This window comes from Electrona antarctica, assembly GCF_951216825.1.
Source record: "Electrona antarctica genome assembly, chromosome: 6".
In the NCBI taxonomy this organism is placed as follows: Eukaryota; Metazoa; Chordata; class Actinopteri; order Myctophiformes; family Myctophidae; genus Electrona; species Electrona antarctica.
In genome coordinates this window covers 47959710-47972598 of record NC_136811.1, presented here as the reverse complement: position 1 = coordinate 47972598, position 12889 = coordinate 47959710, and the positions used below count along the sequence as shown (strand labels likewise).

The following is a 12889-nucleotide window of genomic DNA, read 5'->3' as shown; positions in this document are numbered from 1 at the left end:
ATGCGTGGTGTGTTGGGGTTAGTGTTGGTTGAGTCAGATGCCACTTTATGGGGGAGGGGGGGGAAGGAGCTGCTGATATCGTCAACCTTCTTCTCGAAGTAGTTGACAAAAACATCAGCAGTGAGGGATGAAGGTTGGGTGGGGGGAGGGGGCTTAAGGAGGGAGGAGAAAGTGGAGAAGAGCTTCCTTGGGTTAGAAGTACAGGATTGGATTTTGGTGTGGTAGAAAGAGGTTTTAGCAGTGGTTAGTGAGAGGGAGAAGGCAGAGAGGAGTGAGTGAAAGTGGGATAGGTCATCAGGTAGCTTTGTCTTGCGCCATTTCCTTTCGGCTGCCCTTAGAGGTGTTCGTTCAGATCTGAGAGTTTCAGATAACCAGGGAGCCGGTGGACATGAGCGAGCTGGCCTGGATGAGAGCGGGCAGTGTTGGTCGAATGCAGATGAGATAGCGGAGAAGAAGGATGAGGTTGCAGAGTCAGGTGAGAGAGAGAGGAAGGACTCCAGGGAGGGTAGAGAGGAGAGAATAGAGGATGAGAGGGAGGAGGGGTTTAGGGATTTGAGATTGCGTCGGGTGGTGACGTTAGGAGGGTTAGTGGGTTTAGGCGGGAGGGTGGAGAGAGAGAGGGAGAAGGTTATGAAGTGGTGGTCAGACCTAATTAACGGAGTAACAGAGAGTGTAGAGGGAGAGCAGGCTCTGGAGAACACAAGGTCCAAAACATTACCAGCCTTGTGAGTGGGAGGGGAGGGAGATAGTGAGAGGTCAAATGAGGCCAGAAGGGATGTAACGGGAAGATACTTCTCTGCTGTAGGTAGGTTGAAATCGCCCAGTAGGATCAGGGGGGTGCCATCTTCCGGAAATGAACTAATCAGGGAATCTAGTTCTTCCAGGAAGTTCCCAAGAGTTCCTGGGGGGCGATAGAGCACAATGAGGGTGAGGGGGACTGGTTGTGATATTGAGATAGCATGGAATTCAAATGTGGACAGAGAAAGGTGAGAGAGATTTAAGACACGGAAATTCCATTTGGGGGACATTAGTAGTCCTGTGCCACCCCCTGCACCTGTTGGGCGAGGGGTGTGGGTAAACTTGTGGGAAACAGAGAGGGCAGCCGGGGTTGCAGAATTGTCTGGGGTAATCCAGGTTTCAGTCAGAGCAAGGAAATGCAGAGACTTGAGGGAGGCGTGGCCTGAAATGAATTCAGGCATTTTCTTTTTGGTAGCTGCATGGCAGTTCCAGAGGCCTCCCTCCACCACCATGTGGTGACTGGGTGAACGAGCTGGATAGATGAGATTTGAGGGATTTCTGAGACGGGGGAAGTAGTGACTAGGACGGCATGAGGGGGAAAGTATGGGGATGGTGGGAAAACACATTGTACAGAGAAAAATAGGTAATATATATATATAGTGGTAGTAATAATAATAGAACAAAAACCGTAGTAATAATGATAATAATAATAATAATACTAATAATTACAAATAATAATAATAATAATAACAATAAATGACAATAATATGTAGTGAAAAAGGATGATACAAAAGGTTGATACAAAACCCTGGGAGGTGGTTTTTCTTCGCTTGATGTGTCTCTGGATGTCCGGGTCTTTTTGCTTTGGCACTAGGCTATGCTAGATAGCCTGTGAGAGTTTGTTCGATGAGGATGGAGATTTAACCAGTCGTGAGCCAGAGTATAGCGTGGGGGCACAGGGAAGACAGACGGGAGGAGAGGAAAGGAACTAAGAGAGCTCAGAGAAGTTTTAAAGAGACAGACAGACAGACAGAAAGAGTGAGTGACCGAAGGAGTGAACGATAAACAGATGTAGATGTTATTAAAAGAGAGTGTCCGAAGAAAATGAACAATAAACAGATGTAGATGTTATTACAAGAGAGAGACAGACAGAGAGTGAGTGACCGAAAAAGGTGTCACACCGCTGGTCAGAGTGTTGTTTGATCTGGGGCATATAAATAGCAGTGCTATTTATATGTCTAGGAGCTATCAACACAGGATTATGCGAAGTCCAGAAAGGGGCTGAATGATTAGCCTACTGGTGATTGTATATATCCTGCTAGCCCCTTGTTCCAGATCAAAGAGGACAGATTGGAACAGACAAAGAAACACAGAAATAGTAGGAAAGACAGAAATAGTATAAAGTATAAAGACAGAAATAGTAGTATAAAGACAGAAGTACAAGATAGTGCAGAAAAACTGGATAGAAAGTTCCTACTGTGTCCAATTTCAAATAGCAGCAGATCGAATCTCAGCAGCTTCTGTCACACCACCACTGGTCAAAGTGTGGGTTTTGATCTGGACAGATAAATAGCAGTGCTATTTATATGTCTAGAAGCTATCAACACAGGATTATGCAAAGTTGCGTTGCGTGACTGCATTAAAATTAAAACTGCATTAAAATTGCCCCGGTTCGTTTTTTGACGCACGCTACGGAGACGCAACGCGTCCGGTGGAGCCCCGGCGTTAGCTTTCAAACACGTTGACCATTTTTTAAATCTTTAGCTGTTGATAAATAGATCTACAAGCTTGTACGAGTGCCGTGCTACGAGCTTGTAGATCTGCTATCTTTGAAAAATTGTGAAAATGTGGCGCAATACTTTGAATATATATTATTTCACAGCGAAGGGGTTGGGGGGGGGGGGGGTCCCTGGAACAACATATTCTTAGATGGGGTCGGCGGCCATATACATACATTTTGGGGTGTGTGCGCATATGCGTGTGTACGCGCGCACATCTGTGTTTGTGTGTGCGTGCATGTGTGCACGCACACATGCGTGCACATAATGGTTGACCATTATGTGCACACATAATGGTCAACCACATTGACCATTATTTTAAACTTTAGCTGTTGATAAATAGATCTACAAGCTTGTACGAGTGCCGCGCTACGAGCTTGTAGATCTGCTATCTATGAAATGTTTTGAAAATGTGGTGCAAATCTTTGAATATATATTATTTCACAGCGAACGTTGTGTGTGTGCGTGCATGCATTTATGTGTGCGTGCATTTATGTGTGCGTGCGTGCATGTGTCCGTGTGTGTGTGCGTGTGTGTATGCATGCATCAGTGTTTTGACAGCCAATTTTGACTTAGTTTTAGTCATAGTCTTCAATAAAATGTAATTTAGTTTTAGTCATAATTAACCTAACACTAAGACATTCAGGTGACTACATTTTAGTCACCTGAATGTCTTAGTGTTAGTTTAGTTTTAGTTAACTGAATATCATATGATTTTAATCGACTAAATCTACAGCTCGTAGCTCTATGAGCGTGTAGATCTGCTATTTTGGAAAATCGTGTGCAAATCTTTGAATATTCGTTCTGTGTGTGGGGGGGGGGGGGGGGGTCCCTGGAACAACACATTTTCAGATGGGGGTCGCAGGCCAAATACAATAGAGTTTTTGGGGTCCTTGACATTAAATAGTTCTGATATAGAAACATATTAAGGTTTTACATAAAACTGTTGGATTTAGAATACATTTGTACCGCGCTACGAGCTTGTAGATCTGCTATCTTTGAAAAATTGCTGTATGGGGCTGAGACTTGGAGAACAACAACACTCACAACACACAGGCTGCAAACATTCACCAACACATGGTGGCACATGGTGCCTCAGGAGAATTCTACACATCTGGTGGAGGGACAAAGTTAGCAAATGTGGACCTGTGGAAAACAACACACCAGGATCCCATTTGATCTACAGATCCGAAAAATAAAGTGGAGTTGGATTGGCCGCACACACCCTCAGAAAACCTGCGACAAATATCACCCGACAAGCCCTGAAATGGAACCCCCAGGGGAAAAGGAAACGAGGTCGCCCCAGGAACAGCTGGAGAAGGAGCATCGAGGCTGAAATGGCAGAGAGTGGGCTCAACTGGGGGAGATCTAGAAAGAACGGCTAAAAGCCGAGTGAAATGGAGGATATTTGTCAACGGCCTATGCACCCTAGAGGAGCAAAGGGCTTAAGTAAGTCAAGTGTTGAGAAATAGCAGATCTACAAGCTGGTAGACCTTAACTTTTAACCACTTTAACCATTATTTAAACTTCTACAAGCTCATAGCTATGAGCTTGTGGATCTGCTATGTTTTTAAATCGTGAAAACGTATATGCAAATCTTTTATATATTCTTTCACAGCAAACATTTTTAACTCAAATATTTGCTTCTGGGGGTCCGTGTAACAACATATTTTCAGATGGGGGTCGACGGCCAATTTCAGATAATTTTTGGGGTCCTTTTATATTCCATGTTTTATAACATCCTGCATTGTTTTTCATTTGTATTCCATTTTATAACATAGAGTTTCAAGACGTAGTGAAATGAAAAATACGTTTTTCACACTTTTAGAGAATATTTGTGGTCATATGGGCATAGGCCTACCTATAACAATGTTTTTTTTTGCTATTTCTTTTCTTCGTGAAAATGGGTGCAAATCTTTTATATATCTTCTTTCACAGTGACCGTTTTTAATTCAAATCTTTGCTTCTGGGGGGTTCATGGAACAACTTATTTTCAGATGGGGGCCGACGGCCAATTACATAACGATACATACATTTTTCCATCCTTCATTGTTTTAAATTTATATTCCATGATTTATAACATCCTGCATTGTTCTTAAAGACCTAGTGAAATGAAAAATAAGTTTTTCATACATTTAGAGCATATCCGTGGTCGTCATATGGACATACCTAACAATAGATGCCAAAACAATGGGAACATTTCAATGTTTGTGTATTTTTATATCAAAAGTCCATAAAAATCCAAATTGTAATGACTTCCTTTGAATGTAAACCTGCTGCGTGATGACGTGTCATCTGTGTCACCTTAGCTTTTAACCACATTGACCATTGATGAATCTGGAATTCATAATTCTAAGTAATGTGTGCTACTGTGCTCATCTTGACTTTCATTTGGAGGTGTCTGTAAGGTGTCTGTATCTGTCTTCCACTCCAGGCTCACACACCCGGTCCCATGTGGTGAGGGCCTTGCCATTTGCTATGTGCCTTCCTGTGGCTATTTGTATGACAAAGGAGTTTGTTGACATGAAGGAACAGACTGATTGATCAAAGGACTTGTCACTAAACTGTATGCATATTTCTGTTGACACCCTACACTCATGTAAACTGCTTAAAAGGTTGACCAAGAGGGGACTCTTTGTCAGTCGGGCGTCAGCCCATGTATGGAGCACGTCAGGCCACTCTGGCTGGCGTGAGCATTTAACCTGTATGCATTGCTGCGCTGTGTACTCTGAAATAAAACAACGTCATCTCTGATCTGCTGTCTGCCGTGTGTCACAACTTTTCTCCAGGGCTCTCATGGTTCAGATACATCACCATTATTTTAATCTTTAGCTGTTGATAAATAAATCTACAAGCTCCGAGTGCCGTGCTACGAGCTTGTAAATCTGCTATTTTTGAATACTGCCAGAGATGCACCATTCTACATACTGAATACTGTCGCATGCGGTTAACTCCCTCTGTCCTTTATAACTCTATGGTGTATACGAATAGTTTAATTATATAGATATTCTACTGTTAGACAGATGTTAGGTTCTTAGCTCACATATGACTATTTCTATGTATGTGATGTATTACCATGTGATGAAAAGGGTAATGGCCGTTTTATGGTGTTATTTAACACAAACGGTAAAATCTTGTAAACGGAGGGTTACACGGTAACCCAGGTTCTCTGAGTGGAGAGACTGGCTCTCCACTACAAATTATTCAATTTGTACGGGAAGCTGACCCCTCGGGGCAGTGTTCATGGATATCTCTTTAAGACACATCATCTACGGTGGCCCTGCCCAGATGCCAATCAGCGGGCTATTTAAGCCCCGTCTGGGCATGGCCACTTCGATTAACTCTTGATTGACACGAATTTCGGAGCGGCTCTTTCGTGGAGAGCCAGTCTCTCCACTCAGAGAACCTGGGTTACCGTGTAACCCTGCCTGTTTGTATTCCTGTTGGATCACCCCTGTGATCCGGTGGGACAGTCCAGCCTTCAACCGTGGTCTACCCGAGCACCCCTGCTAAAACACACAAAGCGCTGGTCCGTCACTTTGTGGGCCTACGTGTGGCCCTGACAGACGACTCCAACGCTCTAGCGGGGCAGAGTGGGTGACCAGCTCTGTCTGCACACTTCATCCGTCTGCATGTGAAGAGAGGACAGAGCTCAATCACCTGATTGAGATGTTCCCATGAGAGAACCTTGGGGAGAAGGTTGGGTCTTGTTATGGGTTGACAGAGCTCGCAACTCCCACATTTCTCCTTGCAGACGTGACAGCCAACAATACTGCTGTCTTGAGTGACAGTATGTCAGGCTCACTGACAATATGATTTTAAAGGGGGCTCCTCATGGAGCCTCCGGGGCTAACGGCCTGGCCCCCAAATGGGACTGGTGGGGCCCTAACCTGAGCTCCTCTGAGCCCCAGGGTGCCCTTCGGGAAATGTAACCAGGTTACTGCAGTCTGCAGGGACATGCACTCCCGCTCAAGTCCGCCCGTCGGACATGTAGGCCAACAGACTGTTGAAGCCATGTCCTGATGCGGAGCCCCGCACAATCAGTGAGGATGGTGCTGGCTGCCACATGGATACCACACTGGTATAACCTGCTAAATGCGGACGGCCTCGACACAGAGTCCGTCCCACCGATCTCAGATAGAGGGACATCTCATCATCAGTGCATGGGCCACAAGGCCCTGCACGGATTGTGCCCACATCCCTGTTGGGGCTGGCCTGCCTGCCCACCTATGTGCCTGCTAGATTGTTTCACAACCCAATGAGGGAGCCCAGTCTTGGAGACCATCTGCCTAAGACAGTTTGGCCCATTAGAGGCCCTGACAGGGCCCAACAGTGACTGCAATCCTGCTTCACCACCCTGCTTAGGGGGTGGGAAGGGTGCAACTCAACAGGCTGACTGGCTCGTACTCTGATCAGGCCGTATGGTAGAATTCAGGGATGGGTGCCAGCACCACCTAAACATTGCCATGTAGGAAGCGGCAGCATCCTTCATGCACTGATAGGGACATTCTTGTGGCTGACACTGCTAACAACAAGAATGCTGTCCTGCGATAAACCACCCAAGTGTCCACGCTTAACTGGCTCATGCCGCAAGGCAGACAGTACCACCTCCTGTGGGGGGACTACAGACCTAATGTGCGAGGGATTAACGGTGCGAGCACCCTTCAGTAACTGGGTGATCTTCGTGTTGCCCTTGTGTGGGACAGCGGTCCGCCGTGTCCCCAGGTCACCGGCGTAGCCCATTACCCCTGGATAAGGAGGGAGCTCACTCCGTGGCTCTGATAACCGGTTTCCACCACACACAATTACACCCAGGCGCTAAAACGGCCATGCCGTAATAACCCTTATGGTGGTTCTGCTCACCCCTGACAGTCTCGTCACACTCTGCTGTGTGAACAGACGGAACTATACACGTTTACATACATGTAAACTGACACTGTGCCTGACCGTAAATGACAGATAATGCACTGGTCACATGTTCCGGGGAGCCGGGGGAACAAAGTGCACCGTGGTTGACCTCAGCCCTAAGGGGCGGAGGCCCAAGCTGGCTCACTGTAATCGGGGTGAGCCCTGAAGGTGGCCCGTCACTGGAGCGAGGGACAGAGTCCCAGCTTTTCCCTCCAACACATGGCGAGAAACCTTGCGGACTGTGAGAACTGACTCCTGCAAGCCCTCCAGTTGGGGCACCGGCCTAGGTGCCCAACGTGCTGCCGAAGCCACATTGTTGTGGCACCTCACCTCTTGAGCAAACGCACAACAGCCGGTCAACCAATTTTGGATGTGAAGGCTCTCCCGATGCCAGGGTCCCAGGACTGCGTCAACGCAGGGGGCTAGGTATATGCTGAATGGGAGGACACAGAACTCAGGTTCTGTCGTGAGTTAGCGTCAGTGCGTCGGATCTCGGGGTCTGAGAATAAGCATCCCCCATTCGAGCATGGCAGGCCAGTTGCCTCGGAGGCCGGCCTGTCAAACCCTAGCCCTTCCTTGACCGGGGAGTGTTGTATGTAGCATACAACCCACCTAAGACATGGTGGAACCTACCCAGGGGTCCACCTGAATTGACAGCCACTGTCTCGAGAGACAGCAGGCGGGGGCTGGGTTCCCTGAACTGTCAGGACTGAGGAGTGGGCTCAGCGCGCTGAGCACGTCTAGCCATACCCCGCCGGTTGGCCTCCAACTGGAGCTGCCAAACCTAACTGGGGTTGTGCAGCTTGAGGAGCTGTCGAGGCCAGTTGCCTGCCACTGCCTGGGGAGCCTGAAGCCAGTTGCTGTAGCTCCTTCATAAGGTCAGGGCCCTTATGGTCACCGAAGCGCCATGTGTAAGCAGGTGCTGGCGGCATTGAAAAAATAGCCCTGTGTTGGCTAGCTGCGCCTAGACAGCCATGAGTTTGTGACTTCTCTGGATGAGAAGAGCTTTCTCTGTGGTTTCAAACCGGTAACCGGATTCTACCACGCAGAGTCACACCTAGGTGCATAAACGGGCCCCCGGACCGCGGCGGCAGCGATCAGCGACAGCAGATGGCCTCAGAGATCCGCCGACTCGGTCAGCTCTCTCTGGGTTCTACCCCGCCGGCCGCCGCAGCGGTATACAGCCGCAATGTTTAACCCGGAGTTTCTCCGACGAGGTCGGTTTCGCTCAGGGTCTCACAACGCTATGCAGCCAGGGACCCAAGGCTCCACCAACGAGGTCGGCTTCACACTTGGGACCCTTTGGCCACACCGAGCGCCGTCACAAGGTTTCCCCCAACGTGGTCAGGTTTCACCAGGAAGCGAACGCACGGACAAGACTGAGGCTTCCTCCGCCAGCGGGTTCGGCACTCAGCTTGTTTGCTGTTGTTGTTTGTGGGGCTACGCGGCGCCCTGAGAGGAGTCGTCGAGACGACCGGCTCTCTTCTTACCTCCGGTAAGCGTACTGTGTGCCACGCAGCTGTATGTTGCCTTTAACGGACAGACAGACCCAGCACGTCCTGTCTGTGACAGAACTACACCCCTGTCGCGTGAGCTGACGCCCCGCCAGCAATACGACAGTATAGTGTGCTATGATGACTGCCCAGCATAAAGGGAAACATTCGACTGACCTAGCATGTTCTGTTTGTGTCACTGAACCCAGATCCACAATACCGAACTACATCACAGGCACGTAAGCTGGCGCAAGACCAACGATACATGTATCTATGTACTTTTTGTATGTATTTTATATGGGCCCCAGGAAGATTAGCTGTCGCCCCGGCGTCAGCTAATGGGGATCCATTCAATAAACAATAAACAATACGCCTGTATAGTGTGCTATAATGGCCGTCTGACCCCAAGGGATTTTGTTAGTCTCCCTTACAAACGAGACATAACAGCTACCCAGAGAGGGCGACTCAACGCTCACTCCCTAAACTGCACACTGTAGTGCATTAATAGGCTGCCGACACTCGTAAGTAGTCTCACAGAAACTTTCACAAAATCCCTCTTTACAGACCTGTCCATACCCGGCAGGGCAGAAAAGAGGCGGAGCCATAGCCTGAGCTTAGCTCACCCAGCTCTGCCAACCTGGAACATTTTAGTCTGTTAGGCTGAAGTGGAAATGACTGGCCTTTTGCCTCTAAAAACAGGCCCCCATGCCCCCCCCCCCCCCCCCCCAGCCTCAGCTGGAAGGATGAGACCATTCATACAGGAGGCGGGATCCTCATACCAGGGCCCCTGCGGGACACACACTGGTCATGGCCATCCTCTGTGGGCATATGAGCTCCACATGTAGCCTGAGAAACCCCACTGTTTCCATCTCCTCTTGTCTATATAGATATATTATTATATTCTATATATACCTATATTCTTTATTATATGTGTATTTATATACACCTATATATGTATATACTTGTATTGTACACATATTTTACCTGTTTGGACTGTGCTCAACAGGGAGTGGGCACATAGTAATTGCTTGAACGTGAAGGGTCACAATCTACCCTATGCAGAATCTCACAATGCTGCATCAATGAATCAAGGCAACATGGTACCCTAAGACCCCCTGACACGGGACTCTCATGTGCTCTCTTTGTTAGGACAGATGTCCATACCAAATCAATGTCCACGTTTGTTTTGTGTCCCCAGCAGAGTTATGGACCTCTCTTTTTCTGAAAGAGGTTGCACATAAACTGCTAGGCCGCACTGAGGCGCTCTAGCACAAAACGATCTGACATTAAGCACACTGGAGCCCTCCAAACTTTTGTATATAATTCAAGTCGGCCTACAAGTCCACATGCATAGTGTGTTGTTGTAGATTGCCATTTTCATACTTATAAGCATATAAGTATATATTAACCAGAACCAATTGTGACAGAGTAAGCGATTTGCAGCGCCTGACGCTGTGGGTCATCGGGAGTCTTTGTCTCCTGATCTTTGAGCCACATCGCCCTCTTGTGAACCATGAGGCACAGTGCAGTCTGGCAGCCGAAGTGGCCATGCCCAGACGGGGCTTAAATAGCCCGCTGATTGGCATCTGGGCAGGGCCACCGTAGATGATGTGTCTTAAAGAGATATCCATGAACACTGCCCCGAGGGGTCAGTTCCCGTACAAATTGAATCATTTGTAGTGGAGAGCCAGTCTCGAACACGATAGAGAACCACTGTTGTAAGGAGATGTATAGAGCAGTAAAACACTGTTGTAAGGAGATGTATAGAGTCAGTAAAACACTGTTGTAAGGAGATGTATAGAGCAGTAAAACACTGTTGTAAGGAGATGTATAGAGCAGTAAAACACTGTTGTAAGGAGATGTATAGTCAGTAAAACACTGTTGTAAGGATATGTATAGAGCAGTAAAACACTGTTGTAAGGAGATGTATAGTCAGTAAAACACTGTTGTAAGGAGATGTATAGAGTCAGTAAAACACTGTTGTAAGGAGATGTATAGTCAGTAACACACTGTTGTAAGGAGATGTATAGAGCAGTAAAACACTGTTGTAAGGAGATGTATAGAGCAGTAAAACACTGTTGTAAGGAGATGTATAGTCAGGAACACACTGTTGTAAGGAGATGTATAGAGCAGTAAAACACTGTTGTAAGGAGATGTATAGTCAGTAACACACTGTTGTAAGGAGATGTATAGAGTCAGTAAAACACTGTTGTAAGGAGATGTATAGAGTCAGTAAAACACTGTTGTAAGGAGATGTATAGAGCAGTAACACACTGTTGTAAGGAGATGTATAGAGCAGTAAAACACTGTTGTAAGGAGATGTATAGAGCAGTAAAACACTGTTGTAAGGAGATGTATAGAGTCAGTAAAACACTGTTGTAAGGAGATGTATAGAGCAGTAAAACACTGTTGTAAGGAGATGTATAGAGCAGTAAAACACTGTTGTAAGGAGATGTATAGAGCCAGTAAAACACTGTTGTAAGGAGATGTATAGAGTCAGTAAAACACTGTTGTAAGGAGATGTATAGAGTCAGTAAAACACTGTTGTAAGGAGATGTATAGAGTCAGTAAAACACTGTTGTAAGGAGATGTATAGAGTCAGTAAAACACTGTTGTAAGGAGATGTATAGTCAGTAAAACACTGTTGTAAGGAGATGTATAGAGTCAGTAAAACACTGTTGTAAGGAGATGTATAGTCAGTAACACACTGTTGAAAGGAGATGTATAGTCAGTAACACACTGTTGTAAGGAGATGTATAGAGCAGCTGCATGTCTCTCAGTGCAGTGACATTGTGGGATTATTTGCCATAATCATATTAAAAAATATATAATTTTCGTCCAAATACAACGAGACTGAGCGTTGGGGGTACATCAGCTAGGCCAGGAGGTAACAGGGGGTTCACGGCCTAAAGTTTTTGGGGACATATATATATATCCCCCATATAATATAACGTGGCCTACACGTTATGGTTATCATATTTTTTCAGTTAATAATGATGTCACATACTGTGGATATGAGCTGCTCATCTAAATCAGTGGTCCCCCCACCCCCCAAATACAAATTAACAGCTACAATAACCTTAATAAAAGTACAGTAATAATGAATAATATAGAATATAAACTTACACTTCTTCACTCCTGGTGTCAGCCTGCAGACTCCACCGTGGTCCACACTGGAGTTGGAGGAGAGACAAAGCCAATATTCTCTATGATAATATAAACTATGATTTTATACCATTAAACATTAAATAATACAGAACAGCATCACAGAATGATTGAGAACATTGTTCTGACCAAAATGTTGTGTTGGTCTTTGTCTCTTACACGCACGCACGCACACACCAAGTCTCTCGTACCTAAGAGCGTCCAGTCTGTAGCGTGGATCCTTCACAACAGCAGAGAGCATCGCTTCGCCTGATTCTCCTGGATGATTGAAGGTCAAGTTCAACTCTCTCAAATGGGAAGGGTTGGAGCGCAGAGCTGAGGTCAGAGAAGAACAGCCTTTCTCTGTGACCAGACATCCTGACAAACTGCACACGCGCGCACGCACGCACGCGCACACACACACACACACACACACACACACACACACACACACACACGCGCGCGCGTGCGTGCGTGCGTGTGTGCACACACACACACACACACACACACACACACACACACACACACACACACACACACACACACACACACACACACACACACACACACACACACACACACACACACACACACACACACACACACACAGAGAAGTTTCACAATGTTACATTCTGTTCAATTGAATTTAGAAACTTATTAGGTTTTATTTAAACACAGTTGTACTGACTTGAGAGTCTCCAACATGCAGTTTGGACTCCCCAGTCCCTCTGCCAGGAGGTGGACTCCAGAGTCCTGAAGGTCGTTATTGCTCAAGTCAATTTCTCTCAAACTAGAGCTGGAGCTGAGAGCTGACGATAACTCCTGACA

The 12889-nt window shown here is 46.6% G+C and overlaps 1 protein-coding gene across 1 annotated transcript in view; it reads right to left on the bottom strand.

Annotated features, from left to right (window-relative positions):
• The window catches only part of LOC306925116 (NACHT, LRR and PYD domains-containing protein 14-like), a gene marked incomplete at both ends in the record, with an annotated part of 37867 nt that overhangs the window by 15698 nt on the left and 9280 nt on the right, over positions 1-12889 (bottom strand). The window contains 3 exons of the mRNA XM_079503794.1: positions 12044-12090; positions 12274-12447; positions 12750-12889. The exon at positions 12750-12889 is cut by the window's right edge and continues 31 nt beyond it. Coding sequence (XP_079359920.1) covers positions 12044-12090; positions 12274-12447; positions 12750-12889 — 361 coding nt within the window. The remainder of the gene's footprint in view (positions 1-12043; positions 12091-12273; positions 12448-12749) is intronic.